Genomic DNA, 14,204 nt, shown 5'->3' on the forward strand with positions numbered 1-14,204 from the left:
AGAGTTGTGCAGCAAGTCATATACTTTTTATACAAAACATTCAAGATGATTTGGAGATGCTAACTAGCTGACTAGCTAGCAGTTATTTTTCTTATTGAAATATATAATCACAGAATTCAAAGTCCCCAGCTATAAAAATCTTCTAGGAGTTGGTTTCCTATATAAATGAAACTCCCCCAAAACAAACAGATAATCAAATACGTATGAAAAGCACAAGTGTGTTTGCCACTCTGAATTAACAGGAAGTTGAGCCTGTGAAAAACACACAAGAACATTATATCCATTAGGCCAAGAGAGTAATTTAAAACTTCTACACGTCTCCCAGTAATATGATGCTATAGCATTTCCTGGCTCAGAGCCAGCTGATCCCAGACTGGACTGAATATTCTGCTTTTTGTCAAGAAGAGGCAGCTCAAGGATGCCAAAACTTCCTTTGTAATTTCACCCAATTCTAGAACCAAAATTCTTTTCACTGTGGAATAGCTCCAAAGAGGGCTTACAGAAAATCTTTCAACGAATTTTATTAACACAAATATTTGGTGAAACCAGAAGTGAACAAGTAATTCTCTTTTTCATACCTTACCTTTTGTGGCTTCTTTAAAAAAAAAACAGATTTAATTGTGTTTGACGAGGGGTGGAGGAGAGAATGAGAGAGAATATGAATCTTCCATCTGCTGGTACATTCCCCAAATGACCACAATGAGTAGAACTGAGCCAAGCCCAAAATGGGAGCCTGGAACTCAATCTAGGTATCCCATTTGGGTAACAGGCACTCTAGTCTAGCACTTGGGTCATGTTCCACGGCCTTCCCAGGCACATTAGCAGGGAGCTGGATTGGAAGCACAGTAGCAGACGTGAACTGATGCTCTGATATGAGATGCCAGCATCAAAAGACAATGGCTTAAGAAGCTGTGCCACAATGCTGGCCCCTTTTGTGTCTTCTTGATCCATCAAAGCATGATGTTGCCTGTTATAGCTGTTTCTTTTGGATATACTTTGTCTCACAAGATACCTTATAAACAAAACAGGAGCCTTGTACTCAATAGATGGATCATGAAGCTCCTGGACAATATTTTTTCTAGAATAACTAAAACTATTTTGAATGTGATTGTGTTAAGGGAAAATTATTCTTAATGAGAGGGAAAAGGGAATCTCATATAGTTGACTGCAGGGGGGGAATGTAGGAAAACATATCAATGAATTATATTGATAAGAGCAGGAATTCTGCTTTTAGGACCACACAATGCTCTAACAGATCACATCACCAACATGTTCTGAGAAGGAGAATAATCTTTACCTGAGCATATCCTAGAGTCAGTAAATAATTGGGATCAGAAAGACTACTTTTACAGGACTCAAAGCACCACAAATAGAAAGCACCTTCATACTTCTTCAGGTGTTCAGGCATAGTTTCCAGGTGTCTGAAGACTTTTAGGCTGAGTAGTTTGTTTTCTGCCTGCTATTGCTCATACAATTTTTAGAAAGGGGCAGTCCTCATTTGGCTTACATACAATGTTTGTTAGAATCATAATGAGTGGGGCCAGTGCTGTGGCGCAGCAGGTTAACGCCCTGGCTTGAAGCACCGGCATCCCATATGGGGTGCCGGTTTGAGACCTGGCTGCTCCACTTCTGATCCAGCTCTCTGCTATGGCCTGGGAAAGCACTGGAAAATGGCCCAAGTTCTTTGGCCCCTGCACCTGTGTGAAACACCCGGAGGAAGCTCCTGGCTCCTGGCTTTGGATCGGTGCAGCTCTGGCCGTTGCAGCCAATTGGGGAGTGAACCATCGGATGGAAGACCTCTCTCTCTCTCTCTCTCTCTCTCTCTGTGTGTGTAACTCTGACTTTCAAATAAATAAAATAAATCTTTAAAAAAAAGAATCATAACGAGCAAAATGTCATTCCATCCAGAACACCATGTATAAAGATGTGAGAAAGAATTCACCAAGGCCAACTTAAGGCAAAATTTGCTCTTGAGCCCTCCCCATCGCTCCTCTTTTGTGCTACCCAGCTACAGCATTCTATGGCCTGGAGACAGACTCAATCTCTGGCCTGCAAGCAGCACCTTCCTGTTTATGGGACCATTTCTTCCGAGTCCCGCTGTGACATGTGCTTATATTCAACTACGGTGTCTGAATCTACGTGAACATGTTATCACTTTCAAGCAAGAACATTTTAGTGGCAGCCTTCTAGAGTCAATGATACCATGCAAATGGAAAAATTGAAAGTTGAAAATTATAGGGAAGATTACGGGAGAGCTAATGAGAACTTTTTGTACTCACGCTGTATCTCCACCCAACAGACTTTTGATATTTATTCACTCTCACTCGTTTTCCTATTTCAGGTAGAGGGGTCTGCAAAACCAAGGAGAAAATGTTATTAGACTCTGAAAATGATTTATGCTTAAGAATTTTGTGCTCCTTTGGCACTAAATGGAAGAGTAAGATAAGGTTATTTGTTCTCTCAATGTTCACTAAAAATTTTAATTGAAAAAAATCAATTTCTTATTATATATGGAAACTTAGCATCAAATCCATGGTAACAGAATTACCTGACATATTAATGGGAAGTTGACAATTTGATGTTAGTAAAGTGCTATTTACCCCTTTCAAAACCAGGTAGTATCACTAGCCATCTATGCATTGAACATGATTTTTAAATATTTCAAAAGTCAGAGTATCTGAAATGTAGATTGCATGTGATTCAAGACCTCTCAAGTTAAAACAAGCAAATAAGTATCTTAGAGGTCTTCACTCAAAAGTACACAGTTCATTATTTGGAAGCCATGGTTTATAAGGCAAAATAAATCCACAAAACCTCAAAATCCTTTGAAACTCACATTAGTTTGCAATATTTGACATTTACTAGGAAAACAAAGGCATACAACTCTTTAAATAGTTTCAGCAATTCATTTCCTGTGGAAAGTGGAAAAGACAGTGTATTGCATTGACAACAGTTCAGTGAATCTGTATAGCAGTTTTTCAAATATAAACTTTCCTTTAGGGTATAATGAAGTGAAAAAACATCGACCTTTGCTATGTTCATGCTAATATTATCTTGAGAAAGTAAGGTATTCATGCTAAAGAAAGAGGACAGAAATCAGTGCTTAGCAAATTCTGTGACAATATGTAATGAATCTTGACACAACTTTATGAATGTTAGCAGGAATAGTGCCAATTAAACTGTCTCTCTTGCACATCTGTCAGAAAATTCATGAAAAGTGTACATCTCTGACAAGTTCTTTTCTTCTACCTGTCATTGAGAATCTAACGGCCTCAATTTTCAGAAGGAATCCTTAGAGAGACGAGTATGAAGAAACACAGCAGGATTAACACAATATTAGAGAAAAATCCCGTCTTTGCTATCCCAAACGACACTTAATCAACTAGAAATAGACAGGAGTACAGATATGTCCCCCATAGTTCTAAAACACTAAAATACGTGGAACTTTTGGTATGAGTGAAGTATTTTATGTGGAAATATAGCAAATCACTAAGTATAATAAACTAATAGACAAATAACAGTCGATGAAAAATGGAAATTTATATAATTATTTAAAATAATGATTTAAGCAACAAATACAATATCTTGAGCTGTTTAAATTCAATAATGCAGTCCATTAAGGGAAAAGAATACAGCCAGGATATAACACTACCTTACGAGCGTTCATCACTTTAACAGCTGTAAACACACCAGTCTTTTCATGAAGTCCCTGAAACACAGGATGGTGATAAACGTCAGACTCGTGCTAGATAATCCCACTAGCGAGAAGCAGGGTAAAAACTATTAAATTACGTCAAACACATAGCATATTAGAAAACACAAATGATACACAGATGAAACAAAAAGGTTTTATATAGAAAGCAGAAATATGAAATTAATATTTTAAAAAAGAAACCTTAACTATTTCACTCAAAAAATCAAGAAAGTTGATGGAGTAATTCTGAATTTTATGTTTGTATGAATTAGTGGACCTAATTGGCCATTTAAAGTTATTGCTTACTTAGTGTTTTTAGGTTTGTATGGCAGCAAAGTACCCAGGCAAACAGTGACATTTTACAAATAAAAATAGCAAAAGTGATGTCCTACTACACATTTTTTTTTCTAAATTTAACATCATGCAGACATATCTTTCCATTAGAGTTTTCTACACAGCAATAAGTTTTGCCATAATGATCACAGGGAAGAGTGAATCATGATCAATTCAACAGCCCCTAAACTGTTTAATACGTCCCTGAATCCTGTGAAACAAAGACTTTATGAAAGGAATACATTCTCAAAGATTCTTTTCCATTGAAAGCATGATGCAAATATAAGTTACATATTTATAATTTTAAAGTATGAACACATAGGTTTGTAATCAGTACTCTTACTTTGTGGCTGTTACCTTTTAAATATATTTCAAGCCATGTTCATAGCAAAAATTCCTTTTGATATTACTTCGAGTAACTAAATTTAAAAATGCCTTATCTCTAGCAGAAGATTTTGATTATAGTACTGTACTGAATTGAACAATGCCTCTACCCAACGCAGATTCAACTGGAACCTCTGAATGTGACCTTATTTGGAAACAGGATTTTTGCAGATATAATCATATTAAGGTAAGGTCATAGCAAGTTAGGGTGGTCCATGACTGGTGTCTTTATAAGAAATGAGGGAGAGGGACTGGACATACACACACAGAGAAGACAGCCATGTAGAAGACAAGAAGAAATTAAGAGTGGTGCAGCTATAAGCCAAGGAATGCCAAGGACTGCTGGCTACACCAGATGCTAGGAAGACACAAGGAAGGATCTCCCCACCCCACCCCCAACTCCTGCCCTGGAACCTTCAAAGGAAAAATGGCCTGGCACACACCTCAATTTTAGAATTCTAGACTCCAAAATTATGAGAAGAAATTTCTTTTTTTTTAAGATTATTTATTTATTTGACAGGTAGAGTTACAGACAATGAGAGACAGAGAGAAAGGTCTTCCTTCCGTTGGTTCATGCCCCAAATGGCTGCAACGGCTGGAGCTATGCTGATCAGAAGCCAGGAGCCAGGTGCTTCCTCCCAGCCTTGCACTTGGGCCATCCTCCACTGCCTTCCCAAGCCACAGCAGAGAGCTGGACTGGAAGAGGAGCAACTGGGACTAGAACCGGCACCTATATGGGATGCTGGCACCGCAGGCAGAGGATTAACCTAGTGAGCCACGGCGCCGGCCCCAGAAACAAATTTCTTTTATGTTAAGCTATCTGGTTTGTAGCACTTTGTCATTGTAGTCCTAAGAAACTAGTACACAAGGATAGCAGACTGGAAACTAAGCAAGGGACTGGGCCTGATTAGAGATAGTGTTCTAAAATTAGTGATCAAGTTGCAATGAGATGTCTAGAATCTGAAGAGCAGTTTAAGGTGGAACATTCCAACTACCAAAGACTAGAATTTTTAAAGGAAAGGAAGAAGTTACAGGTTATTGATTGGAAAAAAAAAATCCACCATCAAGACCTATTTGTTTAACCTAAAATCTTGAGGGGAAATGCCAAAGGCAAATCAGAGTTACAAAAGAGATGGACATGAAGCAGAGTTTGTTATTAATCCACAAAGCAACAGCATCAGGATTCTCTTCTCTTCTCTTCTCTTCTCTTCTCTTCTCTTCTCTTCTCTTCTCTTCTCAAAAACAACCAATTCCTTTTAAGACTTATGTACTTGAAAGGCAGAGCAGCAGAGAGAGAGAGGGAGGGAGGGAGGGAGAAACACAGAGATCGCCCACCCACTGGTCCACTCCCCAAAAATAGTCAGAATTGGCTAGGGTCACAACAGGCTGAAGCTAGAAGCCAGGGGGGCCATCCAGGTCTCCCATATGGGTATAGAGGCCCAAGGACTTGAGCCATCTTCCATTGCTTTCCCAAATGCATTAGCAGGGAGCTGGATTGGAAGCAGAGCAGCTGGAATTTGAACTACCACTGTGGTATGGGATGCTGGTGTCATTGGCTGCTCTACAACAACGTCCCCTCCTTTGCAACATGTTTAGCTTGATTTTTGATCTTAAATTTTTCAAAGGAGCATGAGATTCTGTTATGTTCTGTCACTTGTCTTAATTTGGGCAACCTTTGTTGACAGAGCGAGGTAACATTTTTCTGGAGAGTTAAAAATAGTTTTAAACTGAGTCTATAAAAATGACTCAATATGTTGTAGACCCTCCAAATTTATTTGTCACTCTGTGGGAGATTATATATTCACGTTTTTATTCAATCCTATGTCTTAGAAGGTATTTTCCCAATTACTCATGCAAAAATTTTCTAGTTAAATTTTTTTCCACATCTGTATGCACAAATACAGAATTTTGGAAAATGGGTGTCACATACCACTTAAATAGTTACAATGTTTCCTTCCTTGATTTCAAGAAGTTATTGACAGGACAAATTACTAATCTGTACAATACAAAGTATTTGGTATGTTAGCAAAGATGTCGGCTGTACATTATTTGATTTGATTAAAAATGAAATAAAAAATTTAAACATCTGAAATCTACTTCCATCATACTTACATCACACATTAATGAGATATCTGAATGTCACTAAAAAGTGCCTTCCTTGGCCATAGAACACAAAAAAATCTTAGTTCTACCCTCAATATCTGTGATTGGTTCTCACTTGAAAATTGTACAAATTATTTTGTCAGATAATATATTCTAAGGTGGGGTTTGAAAACATGCTCACTGTGCATACAGGTGGAAAAACCTGGGTCTTGGAACCATGGAGTGATTAATGATTAATATGCCACACCATTATATAAGCTTTCGCAGAAATCTGGTATATAGATGAAAAAAATGGAAAATTTCTACTAAGATACAATGTCAGAGTTCTCTCCCTGCACCTTCACTTTTTTAAACTTTTGTTTTCAAATACTTTTATTCCTAGAAAGCAGTTTCTAAGGCAGTTCAGATAGTTCCTATATGAATATATCTTTTTTAAAACTTTTATTTAATAAATATAAATTTCCAAAGTACAGCTTTTGGATTACAGTGGCTTCCCCCCCATAACTTTACTTAATATATGAATATATCTTTCACGCAGCTCAGCTTCTAATGTTAACACCAAATTAACATGGCTACAGTCCACTGGTCAAAACTGGAAAAAAAAAGTATCAGTATAGTACTCTTAAGTAAATTATATACTTCATTCTGATTTCCCTAGTTTTTTTTCACTCATGTCCACTTTTCTAGAACCCAAACCTAGATTCCATGTTCCACTTAAGCTGTCCTGTCTCCTTAGATTCCTCTAATCTGTGATGGATCATCTCTTATTTTTCATGACTGTGACACTTTCAACAGTACTAGCCAACTTATTTTGTGGAATATCCTTAAATTTGGTTTAGGCTGATATTTTATCATGATCATTCTGAGGTTATGGGATTCAGGACATAATACATCAGAGGTGAAGTGCCCTTTTCATCACACTATATAAAAGGTACATGATATCATCCTGAATGATCAATGATCTTAACCTTGATCAACTGGTTAAAGTGATGTCCGTAAGAAAGTGACTATTTTTCTCTTTCCGAAGCTATTCATTATAGGTGATTGACATAGATTTGGAAGACTGATGACACTATTCTTGAACATCTATCTAGACAATCTAGACATCATCTTGAGGTAAGCTAATTGTTCAGTGGTGCCATCTTGTGGTTAATTGATTATATGGAAATTGTGATTTTAAGATTTATTTATTTGAAAGTCAGAGTTACACAGAGAGAGGAGAGGCAGAGAGAGAGAGAGGTCTTCCATCTGCTGGTTCACTTCCTAATTAGCTGCAATGGCCAGAGCTGCGCCAATCCAAAGCCAGGAGCCAGGAGCTTCCTCCGGGTCTTCCAATGCGAATGCAGGGGCCCAAGGATTTGGGCCATCCTCCACTGCTTTCCTAAGCTATAGCAGAGAGCTGGATCAGAAGTAGAGCAGTCTGGACTTGAACCGCCATCCATATGGGATGCCTGCACTGCAGGTGGCAGCTTTACCCGCTAAGCCACAGTGCCGGCCCCAGAAATTGTAATCTTAGCTGAAAGCCATGTTATCATAAACAGATTGTCTCCCTAAACTGAAATACAGACTTAAAGCCAGTATTTAGGATGTGCCTTTTATAGTGACATTGTGTGTTTTATGACAAATTACATTAAAACACTGGTTGTAACCACACATAGAGAATGCTAAGAAAGTAATACGGTTTTAGATTCTAGATAGCATCAAATAATCTCATTAAAGGATAGAATCAAAAGGGAGAGAATGATCCTGCAGGGGAAGCAGGACACACAGCAGACTCACAGAATGGCAAACGCCCAAAACAACACTCCTGCCTCAGAATCAACCCTTGGGACATTCGGATCTGACTAAAAGGTCCATGAGAGTCTCACAGGCATGGAAAGCTATGACACGGTGCCAAAAAACAATCTAAATGAAAGATCCTGGTGAACAAGACCCCAGCAGAAGGATCAGGCCATCAAGGAGAGAGGTGCCTTTCTCTGAAGGGAGGAAGGAACCTCCACTGTGATATAGCCTTGACTAAACAAATTCAGAGTTGGTGAACTCAAGGGACTTCCACAGCCTAGACAGCTCATAGCAAGAGTCTTGGGTGATTGCTGACGTCATAAATAAGAGTGCCAATTGTTAAATCAACAACGGGAGTCACTGGGTTCATGCTCCCCACGTAGGATCTCTGTCCTTAATGTGTTTAACTATGAAACTCAAAAACAACATTACTAGTCAAACAATACCCTATACCTGGTTCGGTTGTGTGAGTGCAGCCTATTGAAATCCCTGCTTAGTATATACTAAGTTGATCTTCAGTATATGAAGGTAATTGAAAATGAAACGTGATGAAGGGCAGGATGGGAGAGGGAGTGGGAGAGGGGAAAGCCACGGGAGGGAGGGAGGTTGGGGGGGGGAAGCCACAACAATACAAAAGCTGCATTTTATATTCTACTTAAAACTATTGGTTGAACTCTGTAATTAATATACAATTACTCTTAGGTGCTTAATTAATGCTATAACTAGTACTCAAATAGTATTTTACACTTTGTGTTTCTGTGTGGGAGCAAAATGTGGAAATCTTTACTTAATAGATGCTAAATTGATCTTCTGTATATAAAGATAATTGAAAATTAATCTTGATGTGAAGGGAAGGGGAGAGGAAGTGGGAGAGGGGAGCGTTGTGGGTGGGGGGGAAGTTACGGAGGGGAGGAAGCTATTGTAATTCATAAGCTGTACTTTGGAAATTTATGCTCATTAAATAAAAAAAAATCATTAATTGCCATGGTCCTTAGTGAGTATTACACAGGAAAATTACAAGGGACACTTTAAATTATAAATGTGGACCTTTTTCTTTTTTTCCTACTGGCAATATCTATAATATTATACAGCAGCCACTAGATGCACTGATGCAGCAATGCTCCCTTAAATAGACTTTGCAGGGCTGGTGTTATGGCATAGTGGGTTAAGCCACTGCCTGTGATGACAGCAGCCCATATGGGCACAGGTTTGCATCCTAGCTGCTCCACTTCCAATCCAGCTCCCTGCTAATGGCCTGGAAAAGGCAGTGGAAGAGGGCACAAGTGCTTGGGCCCCTGCCATTCACGTGAGAGACCAAGATGGAACTCCAGATGACCTGGCCCAGCTCTGGCATTTGCAGCCATCTGGGAGTGAACCAGATGACAGAAGCTTTCTCTCTCTCTCTCTCTGTAAATCTGTATTTCAAATACAAAAATCTTAAAAAAATGGAGTTTGAATGTTTAGAATGCCTTTTTTTAACTGACAAAATGGTATATATTTATGATGTATAACAAGATGGTTTGATATACATATACACACTCTGCTTCTACGAGTCCATAGTTTTTAGATTCTACACGTAAATGAGATCAAGCAGTATTTGTAGGTCTGTGTATGGTTTATTTCACTTAACCTAATGCCCTCCATGTTCATTCAGATTGTCACAAATGACACAATATCCTTCTTCTAAAATAATTAACAAGCATCACAGAGTAAGGAGAAGAAAATTCTTCTAGTTCTCACTCTTCTTCAGTGGAAAAATAATTGCTGCTTAAATTGCTTGTTTAAGTTTAGGGATTCTCTCATAGTTGAGGAACAGAGCTGTGATATAACAATGCTTTGTAGTCATTTCCAGCTCTTGGATCAAGTTTATTGACATTTGGAATCAAGATTCTACCATATTTATGGGGCTGGTGTTGTGGTACTGTGGGTTAAGTTGCAGCCTATAAAACCTTTTTCCCATATCAGAACACAGTTGGTCTCAGCTGCACCATTTCTGATCCAACTGCCGGCTGAAGCACCTGGCCTGGGAAATTACTGGGAAAGCAGTAGAAGATGGCCCAAGTACTTGGGCTTCTGAATCCAGAAGTGTGAAGTTCCTGGCTCCTGGCTTCAGCCTAGCCCAGTGCTAGATGTTGCAACCATTTGGGGAGTGGACCAACGGATCGAAGATCTCTTTCCCTCTGTCTCTCTCCCTCTCTCTGTCATTCTATCTTTCAAATAAGTAAAATATATCCTTAAGAATAGAAAAAAAAAGAATCTATCATCTTTGGGGCTGGCCTTGTTACACAGCAGGTTAAGCTGCCACCTGTGATGCCAGTAGCTTATACCTAGTGCCAGTTAAAGTCCTGGCTGCTCCACTTCTGATCTAGCTTCCTGCTAATGCACCTGGGAAAGTAGCAGAAGATGGCCTTGAGTACGTGAGCTCGTGCACCCATGTGGATGGAGTTTCTGGCTTTGGCCTGGTCCAGCCTCAGACGTTGTTTGGGGAGTGAACCAGGGAGATGAAAGACCTCTCTCTCTCTTTCTTTCTCTCTCTCCCTCTCTCTCTCTCTCCCCCTCCCTCCCTCCTTCCCTCTTTTTCCACACCCCATCACTCTGCCTTTTAAATACATAAAAATTTTTTTAAAAAGAATCCACCATCTTCACCACAAGCAACATATGCAAGTTTAATTATTAAGAGATGAATTTTATATGTTGTGATTTGAAGACCAGCAGGTCAAGTAATTTTAAAGTTTCTCACATATCTCACAATCCACCACAAGGTATAAAAAATCATTCATTAAGTCAGGTCCTTCATTCTATTAAGGTAATGAAGTTCCTTGATTATTCAAATATTAGTTGAAAGACACATTAATTAGCAGTCATTATTAACGTTTTCACAAGACTTGGATGATCACATGTGGGACTGCAGCAATGGCAGGGAAGGGGAAGCACCTTGAAAGGAGGAGGTGCAATAAGGACAGCGCTGGAATCTGAGGAGTTGCAGGAGAGACTGCTTCTCATCCATAAAGAAGGCAGTAGGGCACTGCAGTGGGGAGGAGGAAACCAGCTAGCAAGCATGGGTCCTCCCACAGTAGCGTTAGAAAGGGAGATGGAGGATGATGGACAGGGGGAAAGAGAAACTATTGCAAGTCACAGTTTTAAGGCTCATCGACGAGTTTTAAGATGTATACACCTGAAACAATCAGAGAATGGAACAAAATGTAGAGAGAAGTTAGGAACATAAATTCTTGAATCCCAAATACCACCTGTTCTGAGGGTTCAAGAAAATGAATATATGTTATCATGTGAAATAATTAAATAAGGTCCTAAGAAACTTCTCTGACAGAAAGAGTGTTCTCACAATTAACTCTAATTTCTAGGGTTGTAGTCCAAAATATAGCAATGAGGATGAATGTGTATTCTTTCCGCAGGACCATTTGACATCACTTAGGCGAGAGCACAAATCGTTCAATGTACTGATTTCAATTTGCAACCATTGTGTTTTTAATTAATTAATTAATTAAGATAATCAAATATGCAGTAATGCAGTATTATTTTGTCTGTTTCCCCTACAAAAAACAGAGTTTATTACTGTGTTGTTCTTCACTGCTGCAAGAATACTCTCATTATGAATGTGTCCTTTGAACAGAAAATTTTGCATGTTCATGAATTGCAATATTGATCACATGTAAAACATTGTTAAAAAGTATCTTTCTGCTTTAAACAAAAAGTAATGCAGAAAAAATTTGATATACATGACAAAAAACTAAAGGACTGTGATTACTGATGCCATAAACAAGAGTGTCAATTGTTAAGTCAACAGCAGGAGTCACTGTGCACTTACTCCCCATGTAGAATCTCTGTCCTTAATGTGTTGTACAATGTGAATTAATGCTATAACTAGTACTCAAACAGTACTTTACACTTTGTGTTTCTGTGTGGGTGCAAACTGTTGAAATCTTTACTTAGTATATACTAAATTGATCTTCTGTATATAAAGATAATTGAAAATGAATCTTGATGTGAATAGAATGGGAGAGGGAATGGGAGATGGGATGGTTGCGGGTGGGAGGGAAGTTATAGGGGGGAAAATGCCACTGTGATTCATAAGCTGTACTTTGGAAATTTGTATTTGTTAAATAAAAGTTAAAAAAAATAAAGGACTGTCATAAAAGAGCTTCTCATTTACAAAAGGACTTGCACTAGTATTCCTTCAACACCAAATTCCCTGAATTTGTTTTTGGAAAGTCACATTTCAGATTACTACCAATCTTAGAAAATACCTCAAAAGTAATAAAGCAAGGTTACCTTTCACACTGGGGAGTGAGAATCAAATATAGATTACCCGATGATTCCAGAGAAACATTATGGATTGTCAGTGCCCTGGCCATCTGAAACCTTAGCCTTGTGACTTCTAATTAACCAGCAGTCCACCACTGTCCAAAGCCCATACTTCCTTCTGGCACACAACACCTCAAGATTTCCCTATTTGTTTTGTATGCCTGCCCTCTGCCTTTAAGCTTTGTTTCAGAGACAAATGTTTCTTTCAGATGGATTCTGTTAGCAAGTTTAGGAGATAGACCTGGATGGGTGAAATGAATGATTTCTCTAGGGAGAAGGATAATGGTAGAGCAAGGAAAAATGATGGCTTTACTCTTCTGAAATCAGAACCACATCTACAATGTTGAACAAGGTACACAGGCAAGTCTATTAAACATAGCAAATGATGATAGCAAAAATGATGATAGCAAAGCCTAGTTATGAAGCATATAACTATACTAACGATTTAGGCTCTCCACCAATAAAATCAGGTGAAATAGAAATGCTCCTGAAACTGAGAATATATTTCTTCCCTCTTGGCATCTCCAGTGCCTAGCATATTAGCTGGTACATAACATGCTTTTAATGGGGGCTGGTGCTATGGTGTACTAGGTTAAACCTCCACCTGCTGCACCAGCATCCCATATGGGTGCGGGTTCATGTCCCAGCTGCTCCACTTCTGATCCAGCTCTCTGCTATGGCCTGGGAAAGCAGTGGAAGATGACCCATGTGTGGAAGACCTGTAAGAAGCTCCTGGCTCCTGGCTTTGGATCAGCCCAGCTCCAGTCGCTGGAGTGAACCAGTGGATGGAATCTATCTCTCTCTTTCTCTCTCTCTCTCTTTCTTTCTCTCTCTCAGTATCTCTCTCCAACTCTGGCTCTCAAATAAATAAATAAATCCCCCCCCTTTTTTTAAAAAAAAAAAAAGATGCTTTCAATGAATACTGGTTGAATGAACGATGAATGAAGTAACTGGAAGGCTTCATGGCAGAGGTAGAATGTCAGCTGGGCCACGAAGATGGCAAAACACTTGAACACATTCAGGACTGAAGAGTGAGTCCCATGGATGGAAAATCATGAACAAAGACTATGAGGTAATTCTGAATAGGAAGGTTTAGCCACTGAAAAAAGAAAAAGCCTGAGGAAATGGGGGAGTGACCATAGAGAGAAGAGAGAAAAAAAGGAGAGGATGCATAGTGCACCTGTTTTGGTCATGCCAGAAATTCCACTTTCATTTTTTTTCAAAATGCAATCTTGTTGAAAAGAAGACAGAAGTCATCATTGAGAAATGAACCATTTGTAGTTCAGTGCTGTATGACTTGCTTTTGTTAGTTAATAGTCTGATGCAAAGCTCAGGGTTGTTAAAGAACTGAAAAACCAGCACTGAATTGCAGTAATGATCAATTTCTTGGGGATTACACATTTTAAACCATAACAAATGATTTAAAATAGCAGTTGTGACAGCTGTGTTGGGAAAATCCATCATTCTGTGGCAGTTAATTACCACATTTTTTCCCGGAAAGAATACAGGACAGTCCTTGATGGCCTTGTAATTTTCATTAGGCTAAATTTTTTTAAACCACGCAGTTGAAGAAATTGTTGTGAAA

General features: G+C 38.8%; 1 protein-coding gene across 4 annotated transcripts in view; it reads right to left on the bottom strand.

Annotated features, from left to right (window-relative positions):
* Positions 1-14,204, bottom strand: part of NRK (Nik related kinase) — a 142,984-nt gene that overhangs the window by 73,222 nt on the left and 55,558 nt on the right. For all 4 annotated transcript variants that reach the window (XM_070066759.1, XM_008272834.4, XM_017349989.3 and 1 more), the window contains exons 3-4: positions 3,653-3,709; positions 2,280-2,351 (exon numbers count right to left, since the gene is read on the bottom strand). In XM_070066759.1, coding sequence (XP_069922860.1) covers positions 2,280-2,351; positions 3,653-3,709 — 129 coding nt within the window. The remainder of the gene's footprint in view (positions 1-2,279; positions 2,352-3,652; positions 3,710-14,204) is intronic.

The sequence above is a fragment of the Oryctolagus cuniculus genome, chromosome X, assembly GCF_964237555.1.
Source record: "Oryctolagus cuniculus chromosome X, mOryCun1.1, whole genome shotgun sequence".
Taxonomy (NCBI): domain Eukaryota; kingdom Metazoa; phylum Chordata; class Mammalia; order Lagomorpha; family Leporidae; genus Oryctolagus; species Oryctolagus cuniculus.